At 47.6% G+C, this 25,212-nt stretch overlaps 1 protein-coding gene across 2 annotated transcripts in view; it reads right to left on the bottom strand.

The window, feature by feature from the left end:
- CALCOCO1 (calcium binding and coiled-coil domain 1) overlaps positions 1 to 25,212 on the bottom strand; it is a 188,343-nt gene that overhangs the window by 72,186 nt on the left and 90,945 nt on the right. For both annotated transcript variants that reach the window (XM_030198341.1, XM_030198342.1), the window contains 2 exons: positions 9,506 to 9,760; positions 6,356 to 6,481 (listed from right to left, as the gene is read on the bottom strand). In XM_030198341.1, coding sequence (XP_030054201.1) covers positions 6,356 to 6,481; positions 9,506 to 9,760 — 381 coding nt within the window. The remainder of the gene's footprint in view (positions 1 to 6,355; positions 6,482 to 9,505; positions 9,761 to 25,212) is intronic.

The following is a 25,212-nucleotide window of genomic DNA, read 5'->3' as shown; positions in this document are numbered from 1 at the left end:
ACTGCAACTACATTCAGGTGCGACCAAACACCTTGGTGTAAATCCCTGTGCTCAATCCCCATAAACAGCGTGCATAAATTGTGGGAACACCCCCGGTCCGCCCATGACCACGCTTTGGATCCACACATAAATTTCTGCATGTAAATTTTAATTACTGCCAATTAGAACTGATAATGGATTGTTAGAATTCAATTATCAGCACTGGGCGCACACCCAAATTTGCATGTGCAATTTTTAGTGACTTATTCAGGGTAATATGTGGCTGTGTTCATTCTCACCAGCTTGGAAGATGGGGTAAATTTATGTGGCTGAAGTACACACACAGAAGAACAAAAAGCACCAAGGGCCTCTGGAGTTGAGACAGCAAAGAGTTCTTTATTAAAAGACCCAACATGAGACCTATTTCAGCAACAATGCCTGAATCAGGGGTCTGATGAGAATGGCTATCCATGTTGACAGACCAAATGGTCCAGCTGCAACTTAGTCAAAAGCATACCGCAGAAGCACGTCCACCACAGTCATTACAGACAGGTGCAAAAATACACACGTAGGTGTATATGGAACTCTGCTGTTGCTCTGCCCAAACTGTTCCCCAGATCATGACTATCTTCAGGTAACAGTACACATCTTCTTGTCACCATGCGTACTTTTACGAGTAGGGTAATTTTATAACAGGTCTTTTGCACATGTGAAAAATCCTTTATAAAATCACCTCCTAAGAAGGAGATTTTAGAACTGGCCACATAAGTGGATGTAGTCAGCGTACATTAGAGACAGGGACGGATACTTTCCCTTCTAAACCTGCTGCTTACTTGTGATTTTGGAGGTGGCAGGCAGGGCCGCTGAGAGACTGAGTTAGGTGTATGGAAGGGCTGCCGCCAGGCCTGGACCAGGACACCCCCCCCCCCCCCCCAGGATCATTACCGCTGCCGCCCCCCAGGATCGCTGCAACTACAAATATTTTGGCTGGCAGGGATCCAGAAGTCCTGCCAGTAGAAGAAGTCTTCCTCCAGCCCGCTCTTCACTCTGCTGCAATTGCCTGCCCTGCCCCTGCTTTTTCTCTGTCACGCATGCTTGGTTTCAAAACTGAGCATACGTGGCCAGAGGGGAAAAGCAGCCTCTTGGCAGGCAATGCAGCAGAGTGAACAGCAGCACTGGAAGAAAACTTCTTCTGCTGCCGGGGCCTGGGTGGACCCTGCCAGCCAAACTAGAGGCCCTGGCCCAAAGCCTGGCTGTATCCGCTCCTCCGCAGCCTCCAAGGGGAGCCCGGCGCCAGAGTTTTCTTCAAGAGCGAGAGAGACCCCAGTGCCGGGCCCCCCCTTGGAAGCCGGGCCCGGGGAATTTTGTCCCCCACCCCCCTGGAGTACTGTGTTCAGTTTTGGGGACCGTATCTTGTAAGGACTTAAAAAGACTTGAAGCGGTTCAGAGAAAAGCAGCCAAAATGGTATGGGGTCGCAAGATGTATGAGGAGACTTGAGAACCTCAACATATATATCCTGGAAGAAAGGAGAGAGCGCGGTGATATGATAGATGTTCAAATATTTGAAAGGTATTAATTTACAACAAACTTTTTCCAGAGATGGGAAGGTGGTAGAACTAGAGGATATGAACTGAGGTTGCGGGGAGAATGACTCAGGAATAATGTCAGGAAGTATTTTTTCATGGAGAGGGTGGTAGATACCTGGAATGCCCTCCCATGGGAGGTGGTGCAGATGAAAATGGTAATGGAATTCAAAAATGCGTGGGATAAGCACAAAAGAATCCTGTATAGTAGGCATGGAACCAAACAAGCCTTAGTGGCGATTAGATGGCAACACCAGTAATTGGGAAGCAAAGCCAGTGCTTGGCAGACTTCTATGGTCTGTACCCTGATCGTAGCTGGACAGTTTCAGCTTCTGTAACTGAAGAACAAGGCCAGTACTGGGCAGACTTCTACGGTCTGTGCCAAGGACAAATCAAGATCAAGTATTCGTATCATACCTTATACTATGAGTTTATCTTGTTGGGTATACTGGATTGACTGTACACGTCTTTATCTACCGTCATCTACTATGTATATTACTAGGTTACTATGACTCCTCCTCTAAGAAGTACCGTGGATCCTCATCAGACGCCCAGGAGTGCTTCATATCGGTGTCAGCAAAGAACTCCTCATGGAAGGGCAGAGACCAAGCCTACCTCGAGTATGAGGAACTTGGTCCTTGCCTGGAATGGTGTCAAGATGCAGGATCCATCCTCGACTCCGACAAAGCTTCTACCATCATCATCGAGGGGATACCAGCATGGGTGGCTGTGCACGCCAGTACTGCACTCGGCACTGGCATCAGTGACTTCACCACAGGCTGAGGGCCTTGCAAGGGAGCAGGTAGAGGCATGGCTGGCGCAAGAACCCCTGATGCCAAGGCATTCTGCTGGATTATTCCCACCAAGTGCTCCTGCAGCATGACCTGGATGCGCTCATCAAGGGTCGACAATGGGAAAGGCTGGGGTGTCAGTACACAGACAGGCTGCTGAACTGCTGGGATCGACTCAGGTACCTGCTCCGGGCAGCATGGAGTCCCCTGCATTGGCACTTCCTCGATGAAGGGAGAGCACTCCGCCTGGTGTCAACACTTCTCAGGTGCCGGATCTCTTGGTGCCCTGGTGCTCCTGGCACCATGTGTCAAGGGGGATCGATGCTTGTGCTTCTTGGCTTTCGCCCGATGCCGAGCATCAACACTACTCGGTGCTGATGAGGATGATGTTGAATCCTCGTGTGTCCTTGGTGTCGTGTCCAAAGCAGCCGGCACCAAGACAGGTGAAGACCTGCTCAATGTACACTCACTCTCAGAGTCAGACATGGGTCTAGCAGCCATGGGGACCGATGCACCCAACGCAGGTGCAAGCGCCAATGCTGATTCGAGCCTACTACATACAAAAATCTTCTCTCTTTGAGCCTCTCTGGACAATCATGTTCTTTTCTGCATACGTAGGCAAAGAATACTCTATTTTCCACTCTGTATATATTCCCGGAGTTGGCACTCTCCTCTCCGGAACCTGTAAGCCACATTGAGCCTACTGCTATGCGGGCAAATGTAGGATACAAGTGTAATAAATAAATACAGTTGGTAGACTTGTGATCTGGTCCCAAACACTGGAGACACCAGGAATGGGTGTCAGTTCCAGAAATGGTCCAATTGCACGGAGCACAGCACTTGAAGCCAGTGGGAACCTTTGATGACATGGAAGGAGAAACAGCTGTGGCCAAATCAAACGAATAGATGGTGACAGAAAAAGTGGCAAATCACCAAGACAAAAGGTAGGGAAAATCCCAACCGAAGCTCAGGCCTAAGAGGGCCTAGTAAGCTCGAGAAAAAATATGAAAACAAAGTGGGGAAAAATGACTAAAACTTTTAAGGGTAAGGAGAAGAGAGTCCCGAAAAGGGGAAAATACAAAACGAGGTGGGAAAAAACCTCACAGGGAAGGCACAAAAAGCTCAAAAAGTAATCACACACCAAACGCTGTGAGGAGCCGTGAACAGCGCATTCTCTCAAGGCGGATGGAGACAGATGGTCCTGCGCTCTTGCGGTTGATATCTACCCCTGATATCTCACCTTGCATCCAAACCAAAGTTTCAGCGTGCTTGTCTGACATTGCTGTCTGGATGTCTCAATGCCACCTGAAATTAAATATGACCAAAACCGAGCTTCTCATTTTCCCCCCCAAACCCACCTCCCTGCTCCCCCCGTTTTCTATTTCTTTTGATGGCTCTCTCATTCTCCCTGTCTCCTCAGCTCGAAACCTTGGGGTCATCTTTGACTCTTCTCTCTCCTTCTCTGCTCATATCCAGCAGATTGCCAAGACCTGTCGTTTCTTTCTTTACAACATCCGTAAAATCCGCCCCTTTCTTTCCGAGCACTCTACCAAAACCCTCATCCACACCCTTGTCACCTCTCGTTTAGACTACTGCAATCTGCTTTTTGCTGGCCTCCCACTTAGTCACCTCTCCCCTCTCCAGTCGGTTCAAAACTCTGCTGCCCGTCTCATCTTCCGCCAGGGTCGCTTTACTCATACTACCCCTCTCCTCAAGACCCTTCACTGGCTCCCTATCCGTTTTCGCATCCTGTTCAAACTTCTTCTACTAACCTATACATGTACTCACTCTGCTGCTCCCCAGTATCTCTCCACACTCGTCCTTCCCTACACCCCTTCCCGTGCACTCCGCTCCATGGATAAATCCTTCTTATCTGTTCCCTTCTCCACTACTGCCAACTCCAGACTTCGCGCCTTCTGTCTCGCTGCACCCTACGCCTGGAATAAACTTCCTGAGCCCCTACGTCTTGCCCCATCCTTGGCCACCTTTAAATCTAGACAGAAAGCCCACCTCTTTAACGTTGCTTTTGACTCGTAACCACTTGTAACCACTCGCCTCCACCTACCCTCCTCTCTTCCTTCCCGTTCACATTAATTGTTTTGATTTGCTTACTTTATTTATTTTCTGTCTATTAGATTGTAAGCTCTTTGAGCAGGGACTGTCTTTCTTCTATGTTTGTGCAGCGCTGCGTATGCCTTGTAGCGCTATAGAAATGCTAAATAGTAGTAGTAGTAGTAGTGATGGGAATGCACTCGAAAATGCGCAGTGGGGACGCTGTTGCATGCTCTTAAAGTTGTAGTATGATGTAAAAGCGTTCCACACTAGACGACGTGGATCATCTACGTGTGAGAATAACATGGCCTGCTTGTCCTATGAGATGCTGGATATAGGAAGGGTAGGAAAGGAGATAGATGCTGGACACAGGGAATGGGTTAGGGAATAAAAGATTCTGGACACTGGTGGTGGTGGGTGGGGCTTATATTTAGATACCAGGAAGTCACCTATCTGGAGCTGACTCTATAAAGAAAAGTAGGTGCAGAATACTACCAGAATACTTAAAATATGTATACATATTTTAAGTATATGTATACATATTTTAGGTGTGAGCACTTACATTAGCTATACAGTCTCCACTCATGCATATAATTTCAAATTATGCACTATCGCATTTGTCATTTCATAGAATAGCACAGAACTGGAATATTGGCATTTATGCATATATATGCCCACATATGCACATATATTAATACATGTTCTTGGTGCCTAAATGTTGGTGCCCTCTTTATAGAATTACTCCCAGTGTAAGCAATGGGAAAGTAGGAAGAAGCAGAGTTGCACCCTCCTGGGATTACCACACAGTACATAAGTACATAAGTAGTGCCATACTGGGAAAGACCAAAGGTCCATCTAGCCCAGCATCCTGTCACTGACAGTGGCCAATCCAGGTCAAGGGCACCTGGCACGCTCCCCAAACGTAAAAACATTCCAGACAAGTTATACCTAAAAATGCGGAATTTTTCCAAGTCCATTTAATAGCAGTCTATGGACTTGTCCTTTAGGAATCTATCTAACCCCTTTTTAAACTCCGTCAAGCTAACCGCCCGTACCACGTTCTCCGGCAACGAATTCCAGAGTCTAATTACACGTTGGGTGAAGAAAAATTTTCTCCGATTCGTTTTAAATTTACCACACTGTAGCTTCAACTCATGCCCTCTAGTCCTAGTATTTTTGGATAGCGTGAACAGTCGCTTCACATCCACCCGATCCATTCCACTCATTATTTTATACACTTCTATCATATCTCCCCTCAGCCGTCTCTTCTCCAAGCTGAAAAGCCCTAGCCTTCTCAGCCTCTCTTCATAGGAAAGTCGTCCCATCCCCACTATCATTTTCGTCGCCCTTCGCTGTACCTTTTCCAATTCTACTATATCTTTTTTGAGATACGGAGACCAGTACTGAACACAATACTCCAGGTGCGGTCGCACCATGGAGCGATACAACGGCATTATAACATCCGCACACCTGGACTCCATACCCTTCCTAATAACACCCAACATTCTATTCGCTTTCCTAGCCGCAGCAGCACACTGAGCAGAAGGTTTCAGCGTATCATCGACGACGACACCCAGATCCCTTTCTTGATCCGTAACTCCTAACGCGGAACCTTGCAAGACGTAGCTATAATTCGGGTTCCTCTTACCCACATGCATCACTTTGCACTTGTCAACATTGAACTTCATCTGCCACTTGCACGCCCATTCTCCCAAGGTCCTCCTGTAATCGTTCACATTCCTCCTGCGACTTGACGACCCTGAATAATTTTGTGTCATCGGCGAATTTAATTACCTCACTAGTTATTCCCATCTCTAGGTCATTTATAAATACATTAAAAGCAACGGACCCAGCACAGACCCCTGGAAGAAAATTGGATTTGATAGACCTCTGATTATTGATGCTGAAAGCTGAGAACCTGACTTGGAATTCCCCTTGGTGGCACTTACTAGGCTGGCATCCCTCTCCCGAGAGCGTTCACTCCTCAGCTTTTGCATCTGGCTTTTCTCTTCCTGAAAACTGTTCTCCAGCTTTAGCACCTCTGCACTTAGCTTCAGGATTTTATCCTTCTCTACCTGCAAAAGAGGCAGCATAGCTAGTGAAGACTAACAACGCATTAGATGCCATGTCAAGACTGTTTTCTCTTTTATGCAGAAGGATTCTTTGCAGATTCTGAGGACTATTCTCAGCACATGAGGTGTATATAAGGAACAGAGCCTGAGTAAAATGCAAAAGGTGGATACATTTTTAGCACATTTTGAACATTTGAAAAATGGTATTAACTTTGATATGGCTGCCATCTGACTCTCACAGAAGCTGATTAGACAATGATGCTGAAAGGTAGTGAAAAGTGCATTAATAAGTCCCAAAATTTACTGGGAACACTTTACATTCTTCAAGAGAGCAATTTATTTTTTAAATTTTAAGCCACAAATATGAAATTGTCCTAAATTAAGGAGAGGGGGTGAGGAAAGTACAGTCCACAAGTCACAACCAATACATGAGAACCTTCCTTCTGACAGCAACATCACTTCAGGGTTGACTGATGCAGTTCATAGCAAGCTGTCTCCAAAGGCACTTATTGCTGCTGCTTTTGTGTGTTTGCCTGCCAGCCCAGAAAACTATTGTTCTTGCAAAGAGCTGATATTACTTTTGCATCTTTTTCTTTTAATTGCTGTGGGTCCAATTCTGCCTTTAGTACACATTAATGGCAAAGAAATGGAAATCAGGAAAAAAAAAGATCAGCTGTTTGAAAACAGCTGATCACAGGGCTGGCAGGAAAATATATGGCTCAGTTAGATGGTGTTTCAGATTCTGTGCAGTATCGGGGCATGGGCAGAGGAGGAGATGGTTTCTTGTATTAAGGGACAACTATAGAAGTCAATTATGTGGCTAATATGAATAGAGAAGCTGCTTGGGAATGCATGGATAAATCCTGTGGGGCCTGACATCAAGCTCTTAAAAAGTAACAGTATCTGCATGGCAGTGGTGTGCTGGTAAATTTTTAACAACAGGCTCTCTCCCCGGTCCACCTCAGCGCCCCCCCCCCCCGTCCACCTCGGTGCCCCCCATCCACCACTGTGCCCCCCCACCCACCTCTGCGCCCCCCCCAAAATTGCAGAGCTAGCTATAGCCGGGGGGGGGGGGGGGGGGGGGCAATGCATTACTCTCTCCAGGAAAAAAAATTTAAATGATCCCAGGTTCCAATCTAATTCATGTTTAATATGGGATAAAATGCCATAAATAAGTAAATAAATATAAACTTTTAACGTTCAGCACCTGATTCTCAAAGTGGACATATTCCAAACACTATAATGAAAATAAAATTATTTTTTTCTACCTTTGTTGTCTGGTGACTTTGTTTCTCTGATCATGCTGACCCAGTATCTGATTCTGCTGCTCTCTATCTGTTCCCTTGACTCCGTTTCCAGGGTTTCCTTTCCATTTATTTCTTTTCTTTCCTCCTTTCTTCTTCATTTCTGGTCCTCCGCAGACTTGACTGTACAGTGGATCCAGCTTCTGCCTATTTTCTCCATCCATGTGCAGTTTCTCTCCTCACTTCCTTTTCCCTCATCTAATCTCCTTCCTCCATCTTCCCTCCATGTCCAGCATTTCTTCTCTCTCCCTTCCCTCCTTTCCATCCATGTCCAGAATTTCTCTTGCCCTCCCCTCCATCCATGTCCTGAAACTCTCCTCTCTCCCCTGCCCCTCTCTATCCATCAATGCCCAGCAACTCTCTCCCCTGCCACCCTTACCCATCCATGCCCAGCAATTCTCTCCCCTGCCCCCTCTGCCCATCCATGCCCAGCAATTCTCTCCCCTGCCCCCTCTGCCCATCCATGCCCAGTGATTCTCCTCCCTCACCTGCCCTCCCGTTCCCATCTATGTCCAGCGATTCTCCGTCGCCCCCACCCTCCCCTCCCGCTCCCATCCATCTTTCTGTATTACCTCCGTCGAAGCGCCGCCTTATTTCAAGCCCTGCTGCCCGTCTCCAGCCTTCCCCTGCTTGCTTCGTGATGATGTTCGTTCACTCAGTCCCGCCGTGGAAAAAAGAAATGACGTCAGAATGACGTCAGAAGGCAGGACTAAGGGCATGAACTCATCAGACGCAAGCAGGGGAAGGCTGGAGACGGGCAGCAGGGCTTTACATAAGGCAGCGCTTCGACGGAGGTAATACAAAAAGAGACGGATGGGAGCGGGAGGGGAGGGTGGGGGCGAAGGACATCGTTGCACATGTTTGGGAGCGGGAGGGGAGGTAAGCATGGCCTGTGATGGCGCCCTCCTGCTATGCTTACCTCCCGTAATGGAGCCAGCTCGCCCCAAAGAACAACCGGCTCGCAAGAGCTGTCAAAATTTAACAAGCAGCTCTTGTGAGCCAGAGCGAGCTGGCTCCAGCACACCACTGCTGCATGGTAAGGCAGACACCTAGTTGGATTTCTCTTTGGCTTTGCCTCCTCTCACGCTCCTCTTTCTTTTTTTGTGATCCTTTATGAAAAAGCTCTTGCATACACTCTCTAGACTCCTGATGCAGAAAGCAGTCAATAATATGTGCCTTTGTAAAAATAAAAGTCTGTCCAACTCTGTTCTAAATGCAAAACAGTTGGTTTTCCTGACAACACAGACTTCTTGTACTTTCCTAGTAGAGATGTGTGTTCACTCCACACTGTTCAAAGGCTAACCACCCATGATAATGATCTTTGATCCACCCTCACAAATGGTGGTAGAAAGGGAGTGTGTGCTGTCTGTCCCAAGGAAACAATTACATCCAAATTCTCCTACACTGTAGTGCCTAGATCCAAGCCACTGAGGTCACTTTGTCAACCCTGTCTAAATTCAACAAGGCAGACGGCCATCTTCAATCCTCTACCTCTGCCTCAATTAAATTATAATCCCTCTCATGGGGAGTAGGCAGTGTACCTGAATCTTTTATCACTTTTAGAACTCAACTATGCAAAACTGAAGTGAAACCATTCTCTCCGGCTATCCTGTAACTGCTAAACTGCCAAGTCATGTTAGGGAAACCATCTCTTTTCACCACTGACCATTCCCTTTGAGTTCTACAGCACTATTATATTGCCCCTTCTCTGGAACTGCTGTACCTCCATGCTCTGTATTAGGGCAGCCTTCTCCTTGCACCACTGCCCTTTCCCTTCCTTCCACTTCAGAGTCATGTCTGCATGTTTGATGTTGACTTCAGCAGTCTCCAGCCGACTCTTGTGGAGGTCAGAGATGGTGCGATCTCGGATGGATGATGCACTTGCCAGCTCCTCTCCCAAAAGTACTACCTTCTGTTGACTGGCTGAGAGTTGGTCCTGGGTGGATCGGAGCTTCTCATATAATGCATCCACCTGCAGCTGCATAGCACAATACAAAAGAGAAATATTTTTTAGTGCTCCATACAGCGCAACATTAACAAGAGAAAACTGTTACTGTAGAGAGTCATACCATTTAACAGAAATGTGTCTGCAGAACTCAGAAAGCGTGTCATTCCTGCCACACCAAAATACAGAGAAAGGCATGTCACCATGCAGTTAAAAATGTGCTTCTCATACTGCTTCACTATTTTCTCTGTTCCATCAGTAGACCTAGATGTGATTTACAGACCGTAGGAATGTATGTCATATTTCTACACTGTCTGCAAGTGGAGCATTTTATCAAATGAAACTTGTACCTTTCAAGTGCACATCCTCATAAGTTATACATGGTTCATGATATGATGTTATGTGAATAAAACATTGTGCCACCAACTACCTGGCTCCGAGTTCTCCTTTAGGCTTGTCCCCACCCATATACTGTATTCTAGCTGAACTTTCTAGCTGGCACATACATAGCTCTGCTTCTAAAGTGGTGCAGTGCATGTTCATCTATGTGATTGACCTTTCCTGGGAAGTTAACTGTGAAGTTTATCTACATAAAAACTGCCACTTAAGCATGTGACTCTTATAACAGGGCAGGACTTATTGAAGAAACCTACGAAAAATGAGTTTTGAACTTTACAAGCATCCTTTACTGTGGTTTGGCGATTAAAGAAGTAGTCCTCACATGTCAGCAGCTTCATGTACACTGGGATAGTCTGCTTCTGACTATTAATTCTTTCAGGTTGTATGTGGGACAGATGTGGAGTTTCTGGGATGAAATATCTTAATCTCTCACATGGAGGTGGCTTGAGAATTTTCAGTGACCCTACCTAGAGGGTGCAATTATGTGTGTATACTCTACACAAGGGCACATGTGCTTTATAAATTACACGTGTCTCACAACTCCGCCCCAGCTGTGTGCAAACACTGCCCTCCAGAAAACCTACACAAGGACAGATTAAAGTACACCGCTCTTGTCAGCACCTGTATTTTTATGTGCATATTCACCCACACAATTCTATAATAACCATTTTCCTTATGTAAAACATGCTTTAAAAGTGGAAAATGCTTTACAAAATTCTCCCCAAACATCCACTTTGAAATCCTTCTATTGTTTAATAATAAATGTTCTGTTCCATTAATCTGACGCCAGGCCAACTTGGTTAGCATCACTGTGGGGTTGATATTCACAATGATTTAACCAGCAAGAAACAGCTCCTGGCCAGTTAAATTGCTTGTTCCAGGCTAACTGGTTATATTCAGCAGTACTTAACCGGATAGCGCCGCTGAAAATGTCTGGTTAGCACCAAACCTGAAACTACTTTGGGGGTGTTCTGTGGCGGAGTCAGCACTTGGCCGGTTAAGTGCTGATATTCATCACTTAACCAGCCAAATTAACCATATAAATAGGACCATATAGTCAGTCTATCTTTATGCAGTTCAGCATAGTCGATTAAGTCCTATCACTAAGCGTTAGCTTCAATGCCGGAGCCCGGACATGTCCCGGCATTGAATTTCCGGGGATAATTGCAGGCAGCAAAATTCTGTTTGTTTATACTATTCCTAACCCACGTGTTCTTTTTTTAGTCATGCAAGGTATAATTGGGCGGGGAGGGGAGGGGGAAGGAAGAGCAATTGATTAAATACTATCTGTCTTCCTTCCTGCACTAAGGATTCAGTGATAAAAAAAATCACTAAATCCAAAAGAAAGTTTCACTAGATAATATGCTTATTTTAACAGAGTGGGCACTTAAGAGAATACATCTTAACATGAAATCTTGCTATGTAATATTATATGCCTATTTCAAGTCACATCTACTTCATCATAATTTCTGCAGTTTCCTAAAACGTATTTCATCTTGACCATCATAACAACCCTGACCCACTATTGCAGGGACAGAAGAAAACAAATGACATGAAATCTCAATGAGATTTGAACGCCACTCACAAGATGTTCTCTCACAGACATAACATTTAGATATGTATGTATTTATCTATCATAAAATGCCGAGCTGGTTCAGCAATGAGTCACTCAGAGTGGTTCACAATACTAACAACAAAATATAGAAAATATAAAAACTAAATTAAAACATCATAAAATAACTTTATAAAAAAATCACATCACACAGCAAAGATACTGTTAGAAACAACATACAGTTAATGATAGTCACATAACCCAAAACATTCTTCATCTCTCAGTACCAACCAGGTCCTCATTACAATAAATCAGGAAACCAGACAAGCTTCCATCTTTTCCTATAGAGAGCCAGCCCCACCACTAGGTAGCAAACTTCGAACAGCAGCAGTGCAACACAGGCACAGCTGGAAAGACAGCAGCAGAACAGCAAACCACTCAGTGCCACTTATCTGAAGACAGGCCATGAGGATGAAGACAGGCCATGAGGATGCATATGGTGCTTGAAGGCCCACCCACTGCTGCACTGAGTTTCGTTTTGAAGCATTCTTGAGGTCTGGCAAAGAATGGCGGGAGGATGATTGTGGTGGTGGCAGGGGGAAAGCAAAGGGCGGGGGAGAGATACTGGATACCTTAAGCAAGGGATAGGGAAGAGGGTAGGCAAGGGAGGTGCTGGACTCCTTGGAGGGGGGAGAAAACAGGAGATGTTGGACCCAGGAGGGCATAGAGAAGGAGAGAGATGCCAGGCACCTGGGGGTGGAAGAGGAGATGCTAGAGATGGGGGTAGAAAATGAAAGATTCTGGACACCTGGGGGAATAGAAAAGGAGAGAGATGATGGACATCCAAGGGTGGTAAGGAAGGGGAGATTCTGGATACTTGGGGGTGGATGGGTAAGGAAGGGAAGGAGAACACGTGGCTGAAGGTTCACCTAGGGTGTCAAATATACTTGGGCTGGCCCTGTTCTAAACAACAAATACTTCACCTCATGTCTAACATAATTAGGTAAAACATTCCAAAGCACGGGGAACACCAGAGAAAACATTGAAGATCTAGAGATGGATTCTCTCACTTCCTAAATGGCTGCTAGATATAATTTAGCCCCCTGACTTTAAATCTGGCTTGAGTACATACCAAGGTACACCCCCTCTCGTCACTTTAAAAGTCAGGGCTAAAATGCTAAACTTGAATTTATAGTACACTCCTTGATGCTGTAACAACATATCATTTTGAGAAATGAAGTCCTTCGGCAATTTTTCCTATCTATATCTCCTGATCCTTCACTTCAGAATTCACCACATCCTAGTACTAAAGGATTAGCACATCAGGAAGGCATTCCCAGCAACTTGAGTGCTGTGAGCTGTAGTGTGCAGCCTTGATAAGAGATACAATTTTCTCTAGAATAAAGTAGACGTCCCAGTACAAATGCAAGCAGGAAACCTAAGAGGCTGGATTTTGCTAGGTATTTAAATTATTACAAATATCTATATTTATACCTCAGAAAGATGGTGTTTATGGAAGAAACTATGAGCCATGGGTGTACAAAAGGCACAAAGGCTGTCCTGGGTAAAAAGAAATTTTGCAGGTTACCACACACAGTAACTCGCAAATGGGAGATAATCTTACAGCGGCAACAGAACAACTAGGCAGATTGCATGGGCCGGATGGCGATTTTCTGCCATCATTTATTGTGTTACTATGCAGCTGTGTAGGGTATATTCCGACCTAGTGAAACTAACTACAAAAGTAAACTGGACTAATCTAATCTGAAATGGACTGGACGCTAATATTTTGATTTATCTGACCTGCTTTGGCACTGTTGGTCTTCACTGTTGAGAAGTACTTATGCTACATGTCTTGCTAGCTTCTGTATGTATGTTTCATTATTAAGGTGAAGAGAACCTGCTTCTCCCTAAGTTAACAAATAAACTCTGAGTTGGTTTCAAGTATCTTCTGAATAAAACAACATTACAACTTAAAATACCTGCATATTAGTTTTCTTTCTGCTGCAAGTCTGCTGTTCAAGTTTCATTTCATCGTAATCTATAAATCTCTTTCATAGACACCCTGGCTCTTTGTTTACAGATTCTGGGTACAGATTTCTAACACAAGCTTATCACAACATTTTAGCTCCCCAATGCTATAAGCAAACAGCATGAAAAATACCACTGTGTTAAAAACGTGCGAGCTGTCAGAAAAAGACAGCACACACTGCTGTAGTTGATATGCAGCCATTTGCTGCATCAAAAAGTAAAATATCTCCCTTCCTGTCAGTGCATGAGTGGGGATTTGCTCACACACTGACAGAGAGACATTAGGAAAAAAAAATAAAAAACCTGTCTACCAGGCTCTGTGTCTCCTCTTCCCCCCTCACAGGACTGGTGGAACTCTGATCCAAATTTTGCATCAGTACCACCCCCATCCACACACTTTTCACCTGCAATCTGATATCTACAACCCCAACCTAATCCAATATCTCTGCTCTCTCTCAGGTCCGCTCCTCTCCCCTGCTCTACCTTCAAACATGTCTTTATTCCTAGAGGTTGCTGGCAGTGATTCACATATGCTGCCTGTTGCCAGCCCTGGAGCTTTCCCTCTGCTGTTTGCTGTCCTACAGAAATAGAAAGTTGTGTCAGGGGGCAGGAAGCCAGCGGAAATTTTCCAGACCAGCTGCAGGCAGTGTATCTGAATTGCTGCTATTGCTAGAAAAACCTAGGAGGTAGAAGGGAGTGGATGATAGAGAGGTGCAATGCTAGACCGCATGCAGGTGGGGAGGGGGCAGTATGATAGAGGGAGAGATGCCGAACCATGGGGAGCCTGGAGGAAACAGTGATTTTGGTGCCTGTTACCACCAGTGCCCTGAGCAAGTGCCTCGCTGATCCATAGGTTAAGCTAGCTCTGCACACCCATCAAGTCATAATTATCCCTGGTGGGCTCTGCCCAGTGGTGTACTGGAACATTTTTAACAAGCAGCTCTCTCTCTGGGCATAACCAGCCATGCAATTTGGGGGTGGAGGGGGAGGGGCAACGCATTCCTCACTCTCCCCCATGTGGGCACGCTAGGCACAGGGAAAAAAAAAGATTTTAAGTGCTCCCAGGTTTCAACCTAATTCATGTTTAATGTAGGATATAAATGTTATAAATAAGTAAATAAATAGATAGAAACTCTGGATGCTGAGCACCTGATTCTCATAATGTGATGTCTGTTTTAGTGGCCCTTTACCAGGAGAAAAAAATCTCTGCATAAATACAACACATGTTAGAGTGTCCCTATAACCGGCCTCTCCAAATGACACAAATCACTACTCTACCTATGAAAAGGTTATTCCATTATTATACTTCCTTTGTATGCTGCACAAGCTGGCATGTTTGAAAATATAAGTGAGATTAAATAAAAATGTTACCAACATTAAGGAATAACAACGTGGATGCAGCAACTCAAAGAACTGTTTGCTTTGTTTTGAATGTATGGGGATGACGACTGTGCAGGGGAGGGGAAAGAGAGACAAACCTCCATGAATTCAACTTTTTTTTTACTTCACTCGTCTCCTGTTCTCAATCTAACCTCCTTGTGCTGCAGCCCTATACTCGTTGCTGCCGGCTTCCTTCCTCCTCCTCCCAGGTCGGTACTGAGGCGGAACCACAAGCTGCGCTCACTCACTCTCCTCTGCGACCCTCATGCTCGCGGCGGGCAAAACAAAAAAAACAGATTGAAACCAGGCGTGGGGCCGTAGCCCTGTGCGTGCCGCTGCAGGCTTCCTTCCTTCTCCCTCCCCTCGGGATATAACTTCCTGTTTTAGAGAAGGAGGAGGAAGGGAGCCAGCAGCGGTGCGTACAGGGCTATGGCCCTGCGCATGGTTTCATGCTGTTTTCTGTTTTGCTGCTGTGAGGATTGGAGAGAAGGAAAGCAAGTGAGATGCCCAAGCCACAGGGCAGCTGGATGCCGATGCCGCCAGAAGGGGACCCGAGTCACCCCAGCACAAATTTTGGGAGCCGGTTGTTAAAGTTTTAACAACCGGTTCCCAAAATTCTTTAAAAAATAACAAACAGCTCTGGCGAGCCGGTGCAAGCCGGCTCCAGCACATCACTGGCTCTGCCATGTTTTGAGATGACGACACAAATGTAGGAGCCAGTGAGCATCGCTACTGCCTCCCATCTTAAAGATGAGTAGGGGAGCCTGGTGGGGCAATAGGAGGCGAGAGGGGTCCACTAGATAACCAGGGATTTTGGTTTGGGTGTCAGGGGGTGCAGGCTGTTTGTGGAGTTCAGGGGTGGGGGTGGAGGGTCCGGGGCCTTTGGCAGTGATCGGTGATCTGAGGTGAAGTGTTGCACTTCATCTGAGTTCACTCTGTTCCTGTGCTGCATCTTCATGCTAAGCCTGAGTTTATGTAAAGATTCAGCACTACAAAATGAGTATAAAAAAAAAACTGCACCAGATTTTACTGCAGTTTTTTATATTAGGGAGCAATTTCTACTGCAGTGATTTGCATGCGTTTTAAATGCTCACTGTGCTACTCTTTAGCTCACTGATTTAGGTTGATTTTCCTGCTCTAATCCTTGTTTCTGCATCGGGGCGAACCATTAGCACAGGGCAATCAAGCACAAACTGCTACACTAATGGGTAGCACAGCTTACTGTGCCGAGCCCTCTAATTCCAAGATAGTTTTTCTTTTAATAAATACATTAATTTGGTTTGCATTAATTGATGGTTTCCACTATCATCTTTATGCTGACGACACCCAGCTTTATCTCTCCACACCAGAAATCACTGCGGAAACCCAGGCCAAAGTACTGACCTGCCTATCCGACATTGCTGCCTGGATGTCCAACCGTCACCTGAAACTAAACATGGCCAAGACGGAACTTATTGTGTTCCCACCCAAACCCACTTCTCCTCTCCCTTCACTCTCTATCTCAATTGATAACACCCTCATCGTCCCTGTCTCATCTGCCCGCAACCTTGGTGTCATCTTCGACTCCTCCCTCTCCTTCTCTGCGCATATCCAGCAGATAGCCAAGACCTGTCGCTTCTTCCTCTATAACATTAGCAAAATTCGCCCCCTCCTCTCCGAGCACACCACTCGAACTCTCATCCACTCTCTCATTACCTCTCGCCTTGACTACTGCAACCTACTCCTCACCGGCCTCCCACTTAGCCATCTATCCCCCCTTCAGTCCATCCAGAACTCGGCCGCACGTCTTATCTTCCGCCTCAACCGATATACTCATATCACCCCTCTCCTCAAGTCACTTCACTGGCTTCCGATCAGTTACCGCATACAGTTCAAGCTTCTCCTACTCACCTACAAATGCACTCGATCTGCAGCCCCTCCTTATCTCTCTACTCTCATCTCCCCTTATGTCCCCACCCGTAACCTCCGCTCTCTTGACAAATCCCTCCTTTCAGTACCCTTCTCCACCACCGCCAACTCTAGGCTTCGCCCTTTCTGCCTCGCTTCACCCCATGCTTGGAACAAACTCCCTGAGCCCATACGCTCAAAGCCCACCTCTTCAATGTCGCCTTCGGCACCTAATCACTACACCTTTTCTCAGGAAATCTAAACTACCCCAACTTGACATTTCGTCCTTTAGATTGTAAGCTCTTCTGAGCAGGGACCGTCCTTATTTGTTAATTTGTACAGCGCTGCGTAACCTTAGTAGCGCTCTAGAAATGTTAAGTAGTAGTAGTAGTAGTAGAATCTAACCCCTGGTGGCAACAGGTGGCATTAGGATTGCCATCTTTTTGCCAAACACCCGACACCTGTCCTGCTCCATGCTCCTCTGTTGCCCTGTCCCCTTGGCCCACCCCAAACCCCACCCTTAGTCCCTTGCCATGCCTACTGTAGCACCCTTCTCCCCTCCCCTCACTGTTCACACTTGGGTTACCATCTCAGAAAAAAAACTGCCACATGTATGTATGTTCTATGATTATTTCACAAACTTGACATAAGAGAAACGGAGCTCCAGTAACCAAACCCTGCAAAAAACAAACACATTTCACAGATATAGAAAAACTGGCATAATAAAGCAGCACTAACATCCAGGATTTAAACAGTAACAATTCTACCCATGAAAAGGCAGCACTCTAGAATACCAATATAGTCCCTACAGGAAAATCAGACCGCTACAGCTTCCAACTTAGAAACTACATGCTAGCAGAATACCTCACAAAAAATATATGCTAACTGTCAGAAGGCCACCACCTTCAGGCCTTCCTGCAGGTATGAACTCAGCTGACCATGGAAGGGCCCTTCCCTGGACACAGCACTCCCAGAAGCAGACTCCAAAAATATGCTTAAAATCACTTTATTCCATCAGCAAGGCCAAGACATTTCCTATTCCAGACACAATCCTTGGATAAAGCACATATTACCCCTTGTTCCTTCCCCTGCATGGCCCGATTCCTGGACACAGTTTTAAATCACTCACAGCTTCCCCAGCATAGCACGACTGGACACCGGTTTTAAATCACTCACTGCTTCCCCAGCATGGCACGACTTCTGGACACCAGTTTTAAATCACTCACTGCTTCCCTAGCATGGCACGACTTCTGGACACCGGTTTTAAATCACTCACTGCTTCCCCAGTATGGCACCACTTCTGGACACCAGTTTTAAATCACTCACTGCTTCCCCAGCATGGCACGACTTCTGGACACAGTTTAAATCACTCACTGCTTCCCCAGCAAGGCACGACTTCTGGACACCGGTTTTAAATCACTCACTGCTTCCCCAGCATGGCACGACTTCTGGACACAGTTTAAATCACTCACTGCTTCCCCAGCATGGCCAAGTTCCTGGACACAGTTGAAGTCACTACCTGTTTCTCCAGCCGGGTCTGACTTCTGGCCACAGCTGAAATCATTCATTGCTTTACAGCACAGCACCTCTCTCCCCCTTGAGTGGAACAGCTGCTTAACTTTTCCGCCAAGCTTTCCCCAGCCTTGAAGAAGGTTTGTTATGAAGCCTTTCAACTTCTTCCCTTGTACCTGAGCTAGAGCAGCAATCTCCATGGGCTCACTTCCCCAGTCATCTTGGGCTTGGATCTCCTCTCCGACCTCTTTCTCTACCTCCCATTCCATGGGCTCCTCTCACTTTATGGTCCCCAGCTGGTCCTCTCTCTCCTGATTATTCCTCCTCAGCCAATCCCCCTCCTCTCCCTCGGGATCCTGGGACTTGTAGTTCCCTTGCTGCTCCCTTTGCTTGCTCCCAGGGCTTTGCAGGGGTTCTTGGGAACTGTAGTCCTCCTCCCTTCTCCGGCTCTTGGGAAACTTATGCCTCTGAGGGGGCGTGGCTTCCCAGCCACTAGGATCCTGGGACTTCTAGTTGGAATCCCGGGTATGAAACCTACCCATCTTGCTCCTCTCCCTGATCCCTTCTTCCCTGACCCTCAGGGGTTCCTCACATAACAGAATACTGAACCTTGGTTCATATGCAAAAACAAGACAGACCCTCAACAAGTCTAAAATAAGGGACCATACATCAGTAATAGAGATATGAAAGCAAAAAAAAAAAAAAGAACTGGAAACCTCAGGAAGTCAGACTATGCATGCGTAGCAATAGTAGAGAAACAGAAACTGAAAAGCAAGCTATCAGAAAAGAACATTTGCCAAAGCTGACACATTTCAGTTACTAAATTCAGAATAAAATATATATTTTTTACCTTGTCTGACAATTTTCTTTCTCCATTTGCTTTAGTCCTAGTGTCTCTTTTCTGTTTTTTTCCTATTTTCCCCCTAATTCTCTTGCAAGGTCTTCTTGCTCCATGTCCACCACCCATCTTCCCTTTATGTTCCTTATCCATCCTATCCTGTATGTATGTATGTCCTCTTTCCTCCTTCCATGTTCCTCATCTGCCTTCTCAGTGTCTCTATCTCCCACCCCCATGTCCAGCATTTCACCTCTGTGTCACTGCCCCTAGGCTCCCTCCATGCCTAGCATCTTTTCTCTGTGTCCCTGTCCCATCCCTTCTCTCCTCCCCTCTCTAAGGCACCCCTACCCTGTGGCCAGAATCTCTCCCTCTCTCTCCCTTGCCCACCCTTGCAATCCAGGATCTTTCTCTCTCTTTTTCATGCCTTCCCTTCCTCCCTCCATTGGTCCAGCTTTCCCCTCCCAAATGGTCTCGCTCTCCTCTACTCCCCCACCATGGTCCAGCAGTCCAGAATCTCTCCCCCTCTACAGTATGAACTCTTATTCTCTTCCTTCCACTCATCCCAGTCCAGCATCTCTCCCCCTCTACAGTCTGGCCTCTCGCACTCTTCCCTCCACTACCCCTCCACTTTCCTAAGTCCAGCATCTCTCTCCCTTTCTTTCCACCTCAGCTCACCTCCTAGTCTGGTATCTCTACCCTCCAAGGAGGGAGTCTAGTCTCTCTCCCTCCCCCCATCCTGTAGATCTGGCATCTCTCCTCCCAAGTGTCTGGAATCTCTCCTTCTCCCCCCATTCCATGGGTTGGGAATAACCATCCCACCCCTACCAATGTCCCCTGGGTCTGGTAGCTCTCCCTCTCCTCCACCACATGTCTGGCGGCATCTGCCCCTCCCGCAGGTCCGGCAGCCCTCCCTTCCTCTATTCCCTCCCATCTCCAGCGGCACTCCTGCCTCTCTCTCGGTCCTGCAAAACCATCGAGCTGCAGGCAGCACTAATGATGCACTGCTTCTGGATGTCCTGGTGCCTCTCTGTTTGGTCCTTCCTTTTTTAAAGCTATTTCCTGTGTGTGGGACCAAACAGAGAGAAGCACCAGGGCAGTCAAAAGCAGCGCATCTGCACTGCTGCCAAGTCTCCCGCTTTGGTGGGTCATCTCCTGCCAAAGCGGGACAGTCTCCCGCTGAGATCGAATCACTGTTTTTCTCATCGCCACTGCTGCTTTTCCCAGCAAATAACAACAAAAATGAAAAAGCACGTGGCCGCAGCAGCCTTCAAACATGTGCTATCGGCTTTGCTGGTCCTGTGCCCTTGGAACTTGAAGTTGACGTCAGCGGGGGCACAGAACCAGCAGAGTCGACAGCACAAGCCTGAAGGCTGCTGCAGCCCCGTGCTTTTTTATTTTTGTCGCGGCTGCTGCAGAGATTGCAAGGAAACAGGAGGGAGATGGATGAAATCAAACAAGTTGAAGCCAATAGGTAAGTTTTGATCTGTTTCCGCTTCAAAACAAAGCAAGCAAACCTATGAGCTGCTGTATCCACATTGTCGTTCTTTATTGTTGGTAGCATTTTTTAAATTTAATCTCACTTATATTTTCAAACATGCTGGCTTGTGCAGTATACAGATGTACATAAAGGAAGTATAATAAGGGAATAACTTTTCATAGGTAGATTACTAATTTGTTAGAAATTGTAATCAGTGTGTCATTTGGAGGGGCTGGTTATGGGGACACTGTTATATTTGTGTAAAGATGTTTTTTTTTTCTAAAGGTAAAGGGCTTCTAAAACAGACATCGAGTTATGAGAATCAGGTGCTCAATATTTAGAGTTTCTATTTATTTATTTACATCATTTCTATCTCACATTAAAAATGAATTGGGTTGAAACCTGGGAACATTTAAAATCTTTTTTCCTTATGTCTACATCAAAAGAAAAGGATGACAAGAGGAAGAGGGGGTGGAGCCAATGCAGAGTAGGTGGGGCCAATGCAGAGTGGGTGGGGCTGGGCATGTACTAAAATCTCCCTCTCAAAAATTGGGACCCTTTGGCAGCTCTGGCATCTGTAGTGCTGCCTGCAGCTCGATGGTTTTGCAGGACCAGGCGAGAGGCAGCCGCTGGAGCCGGAGGTGGGAGGGAACGGATGAAGAGAGGGCTACTGGACCTGCGGGAGGAAAGAGAGGGAAAGACAGCTGTCGGACAGCGGGGCAGGGAGCCTGGACCAGCAAAAAACCCAGTTTTCTGAGTGCTAGTTTTAAGGGTCTGCTGGCAGCCAGCCTGGCCTTTGCAACTCTAGGTGGCGTCCTAAACATCTGAACGCAAAGTGAAGGTAAAATTATGTATCATACCTGATAATTTTCTTTCCATTAATCATATCTGATCAATCCATAGACTGGTGGGTTGTGTCCATCTACCAGCAGGTGGAGATAGAGAGCAAACTTTGCCTCCCTATATGTGGTCATGTGCTGCCGGAAACTCCTCAGTATGTCGATATCAAAGCTCCATCCGCAGGACTCAGCACTTAGAGAATTACACCCACAAAGGGACACTCTGCCCAGCTCACCACCGCCGAAACGGGGGAGGGGAATTAACCCAGCTCATCCCCACACAAGTGGGGGAGGGGAATCCGTCCAGCTCATCCCCGCGGAGCGGGGGAGGGACACCACCCCGCCGATGCGGGGGGATCTGGCTTATCCTGCAACCGCAACCGCGGGAGGAGCTGACTGACCCTAACACCGCCGAAGCGGGAGGGGTACAAAGCTGCCCTACAGCCGCACGAAGCGGGAGGGAGTGCCGGCAGAATTTAAGTCTCAATCCAGCCCCGTAAAACGGAGGGGAGAGGAATGCAGCAGCTCACTGTAACACAAACTCGTCTCAACTCTTGAAGAATCCAAGTGAAAAAACTTGAACACGAAGTCCTCCTGAAGTAACTGAAGACTAAACTTGAACCTAAAATTCAACCAGAATATAAACAGTACAGATATCTGGGAGGGGCTATGGATTGATCAGCTATGATTAATGGAAAGAAAATTATCAGGTATGATACATAATTTTACCTTCCATATCATCATGCTGATCAATCCATAGACTGGTGGGATGTACCGAAGCAGTACTCACCCAGGGCGGGACATTGAAATCCCTGAACTCAACACTGAAGCTCCAAACCGGGCCTCCGCCCGAGCAGCCACAGTCACGCGGTAATGTCTGGAGAAGGTATGGGCCGACGCCCAAGTTGCCACCTTGCAAATCTCTACCAAGGAGACGGACCCGGCCTCTGCCATCGAGGCCGCCTGAGCTCTAGTGGAGTGGGCCTTCAACTGAATAGGCGGCACCTTCCCCTTGGCCACATAAGCCGCTGCAATGGCTTCCTTGACCCATCTTGCCACTGTAGGCTTAGCAGCCTGCAGACCCTTACGAGGACCTGCAAACAGGACAAACAGATGATCCGACTTCTGGAAATCATTGGTCTCTTCCAATTATCTGATGATGACCCGTCTCACATCCAGATATTTGAGAGCAGAATACTCTTCTGGGTAGTCCTCCCTACGAAAGGAAGGGAGACAGAGCTGCTGACTCACATGGAAGCGAGAAACAATCTTGGGTAGGAAGGAAGGCACTGTGCGAATAGTCACTCCTGCCTCAGTGAACTGCAGAAAAAGCTCTCGACAAGAGAGTGCCTGGAGCTCGGAAACTCTTCTGGCTGAAGTGATAGCCACCAAAAAGACTGCTTTCAACGTCAGGTCTTTCAGAAATGCCCTTGACAAGGGTTCAAAAGGCGGCTTTGTAAGGCTCTTAGCACCAGGTTGAGATTCCACGCAGGCACCACTGAGTGCAGAGGAGGGCGCAGGTGATTAACTCCCTTTAGGAAACGCACCACATCTGGCTGCAAAGCCAGGGAAGCACCCTTCAGGCGGCCCCTGAAGCAAGCCAGGGCCGCTACCTGGACTTTCAGGGAACTGAGCGACAGGCCTTTCTCCAGACCTTCTTGCAGGAACGCCAGCACTGAAGAAATTGGAGCAGTAAATGGAGAAAGTGAACCTGCTTCACACCACGCTGCAAAGGTACGCCAAACCCTGGCGTAAGCAGTAGAAGTAGAGCGCTTCCTCGCTCTCAGCAGAGTGGCGATGACCTTGTCTGAGAAGCCCTTCTTCCTCAGACTCTGCCGCTCAATAGCCAGGCCGTAAGACCAAAGGGGGAGGGATCCTCCATCACCACGGGACCCTGATGTAACAGGCCCTGCTCCACTGGCAGTCGCAGAGGTTCGTCCACTGAGAGCCTGATCAAGTCCGCATACCAGGGACGTCTGGGCCAATCCGGACCCACCAGGATTATCCGGCCCGGATGCTTTGCCACCCGGTCTAGCACCCTGCCCAACATGGGCCAGGGCGGGAACACATAGAGAAGCTCTTGTGTCGGCCACTGTTGGAGAAGAGCATCTACTCCCAGGGATCGAGGGTCCCGTCCTCTGCTGAAAAAGCGCGGCACTTGGCAATTGGCCGATGATGCCATCAGATCTAGGCTCGGCTGGCCCCAGCGCTTCGTGATGTCCAAGAACGCCTGAACAGATAGCTGCCACTCTCCGGGCTCCAAGGTATGGCGACTGAGAAAGTCCGCCTTGACATTCATGACTCCGGCTTCCGCCCACTGGCATAGATTCATGGCCTCCTTGGCTAGAGGGGCGCTCTTGGTACCTCCCTGGCAGTTGACATAGGCCACAACCGTGGCATTGTCCGACAGGACCCGTACAGGCTTCAACGCCAGTACCGGGATGAACTCCAAAAGCGCCAACCGAATGGCTCTGAGTTCCAGGAGGTTGATAGACCACTTTACCTCTGCAGGAGACCAGAGCCCCTGCGCTGTCCTTCCCAAGCAGTGGGCTCCCCACCCCGACAAAGAGGCGTCCGTCGTGACGACAATCCACTCCGGGGTCACCAGAGGCATTCCTGCAGACAACTTGTCTGTCTGCGTCCACCAGCTCAGCGCCTTGCGCACTGCTGGGTCCAAGGGAAGGCGCACAGCATAATCCTCCGACATCGGAGTCCAGCGCTGCAGCAGAGAGTGTTGTAGTGGTCTCATATGAGCCCTGGCCCAGGGCACTACTTCCATCGTGGCCGTCATGGAGCCCAACAGCTGCACATAGTCCCAAGCCGGAAGAGGAGAGGCTACTAGGAACTGGTCCATCTGAGCCTGAAGCTTGACAATCCGATTGTCTGGCAGGAACACTCTGCCCACTTGGGTGTCGAATCGAACTCCCAGATACTCCAGGGACTGAGTTGGGCGCAGCTGGCTTTCCTCCCAGTTGATGATCCACCCCAGGGAGCTCAAAAGAGCAACCACCCGGTTCACAGCTTTGCCACACTCTGCAAAAGAGGGGGCTCGGATCAACCAGTCGTCCAGATAAGGATGGACTTGTACTCCTTCCTTCCTCAGGAAGGCCGCGATGACCACCATTACTTTGGAGAAGGTCCGCGGAGCAGTAGCCAACCCGAACGGGAGGGCTCTGAACTGGAAGCGTCGGCTTAGTACTGCAAAACGCAGAAAGCGTTGATGAGGAGGCCAGATGGGAATATGCAAGTACGCTTCCTTGATGTCCAAGGATGCCAAGAACTCTCCTGCCTGCACTGCCGCTATAACAGAGCGGAGGGTCTCCATGCGAAAGAGCCTGATTGACCCCTTGAGGTCGAGGATAGGCCGTACAGAACCTCCTTTCTTTGGTACCACAAAGTAAATGGAGTAACGTCCCTTGCCAAGCTGACTTTCTGGCACCGGAACGACCGCACCCAGGCGGATCAGATTGTCCAAGGTCTGCTGCACTGCCACAGCTTTGACCGGAGACTTGCAGGGAGAGAGTACAAACCCGTCTCTTAAGGGTCGGCAGAACTCTAGCTTGTAGCCGT

This window comes from Microcaecilia unicolor, chromosome 3 (assembly GCF_901765095.1).
Source record: "Microcaecilia unicolor chromosome 3, aMicUni1.1, whole genome shotgun sequence".
In the NCBI taxonomy this organism is placed as follows: domain Eukaryota; kingdom Metazoa; phylum Chordata; class Amphibia; order Gymnophiona; family Siphonopidae; genus Microcaecilia; species Microcaecilia unicolor.
The sequence above is the reverse complement of the archived record's forward strand: the minus strand, read 5'-3'. Positions and strand labels throughout refer to the sequence as shown.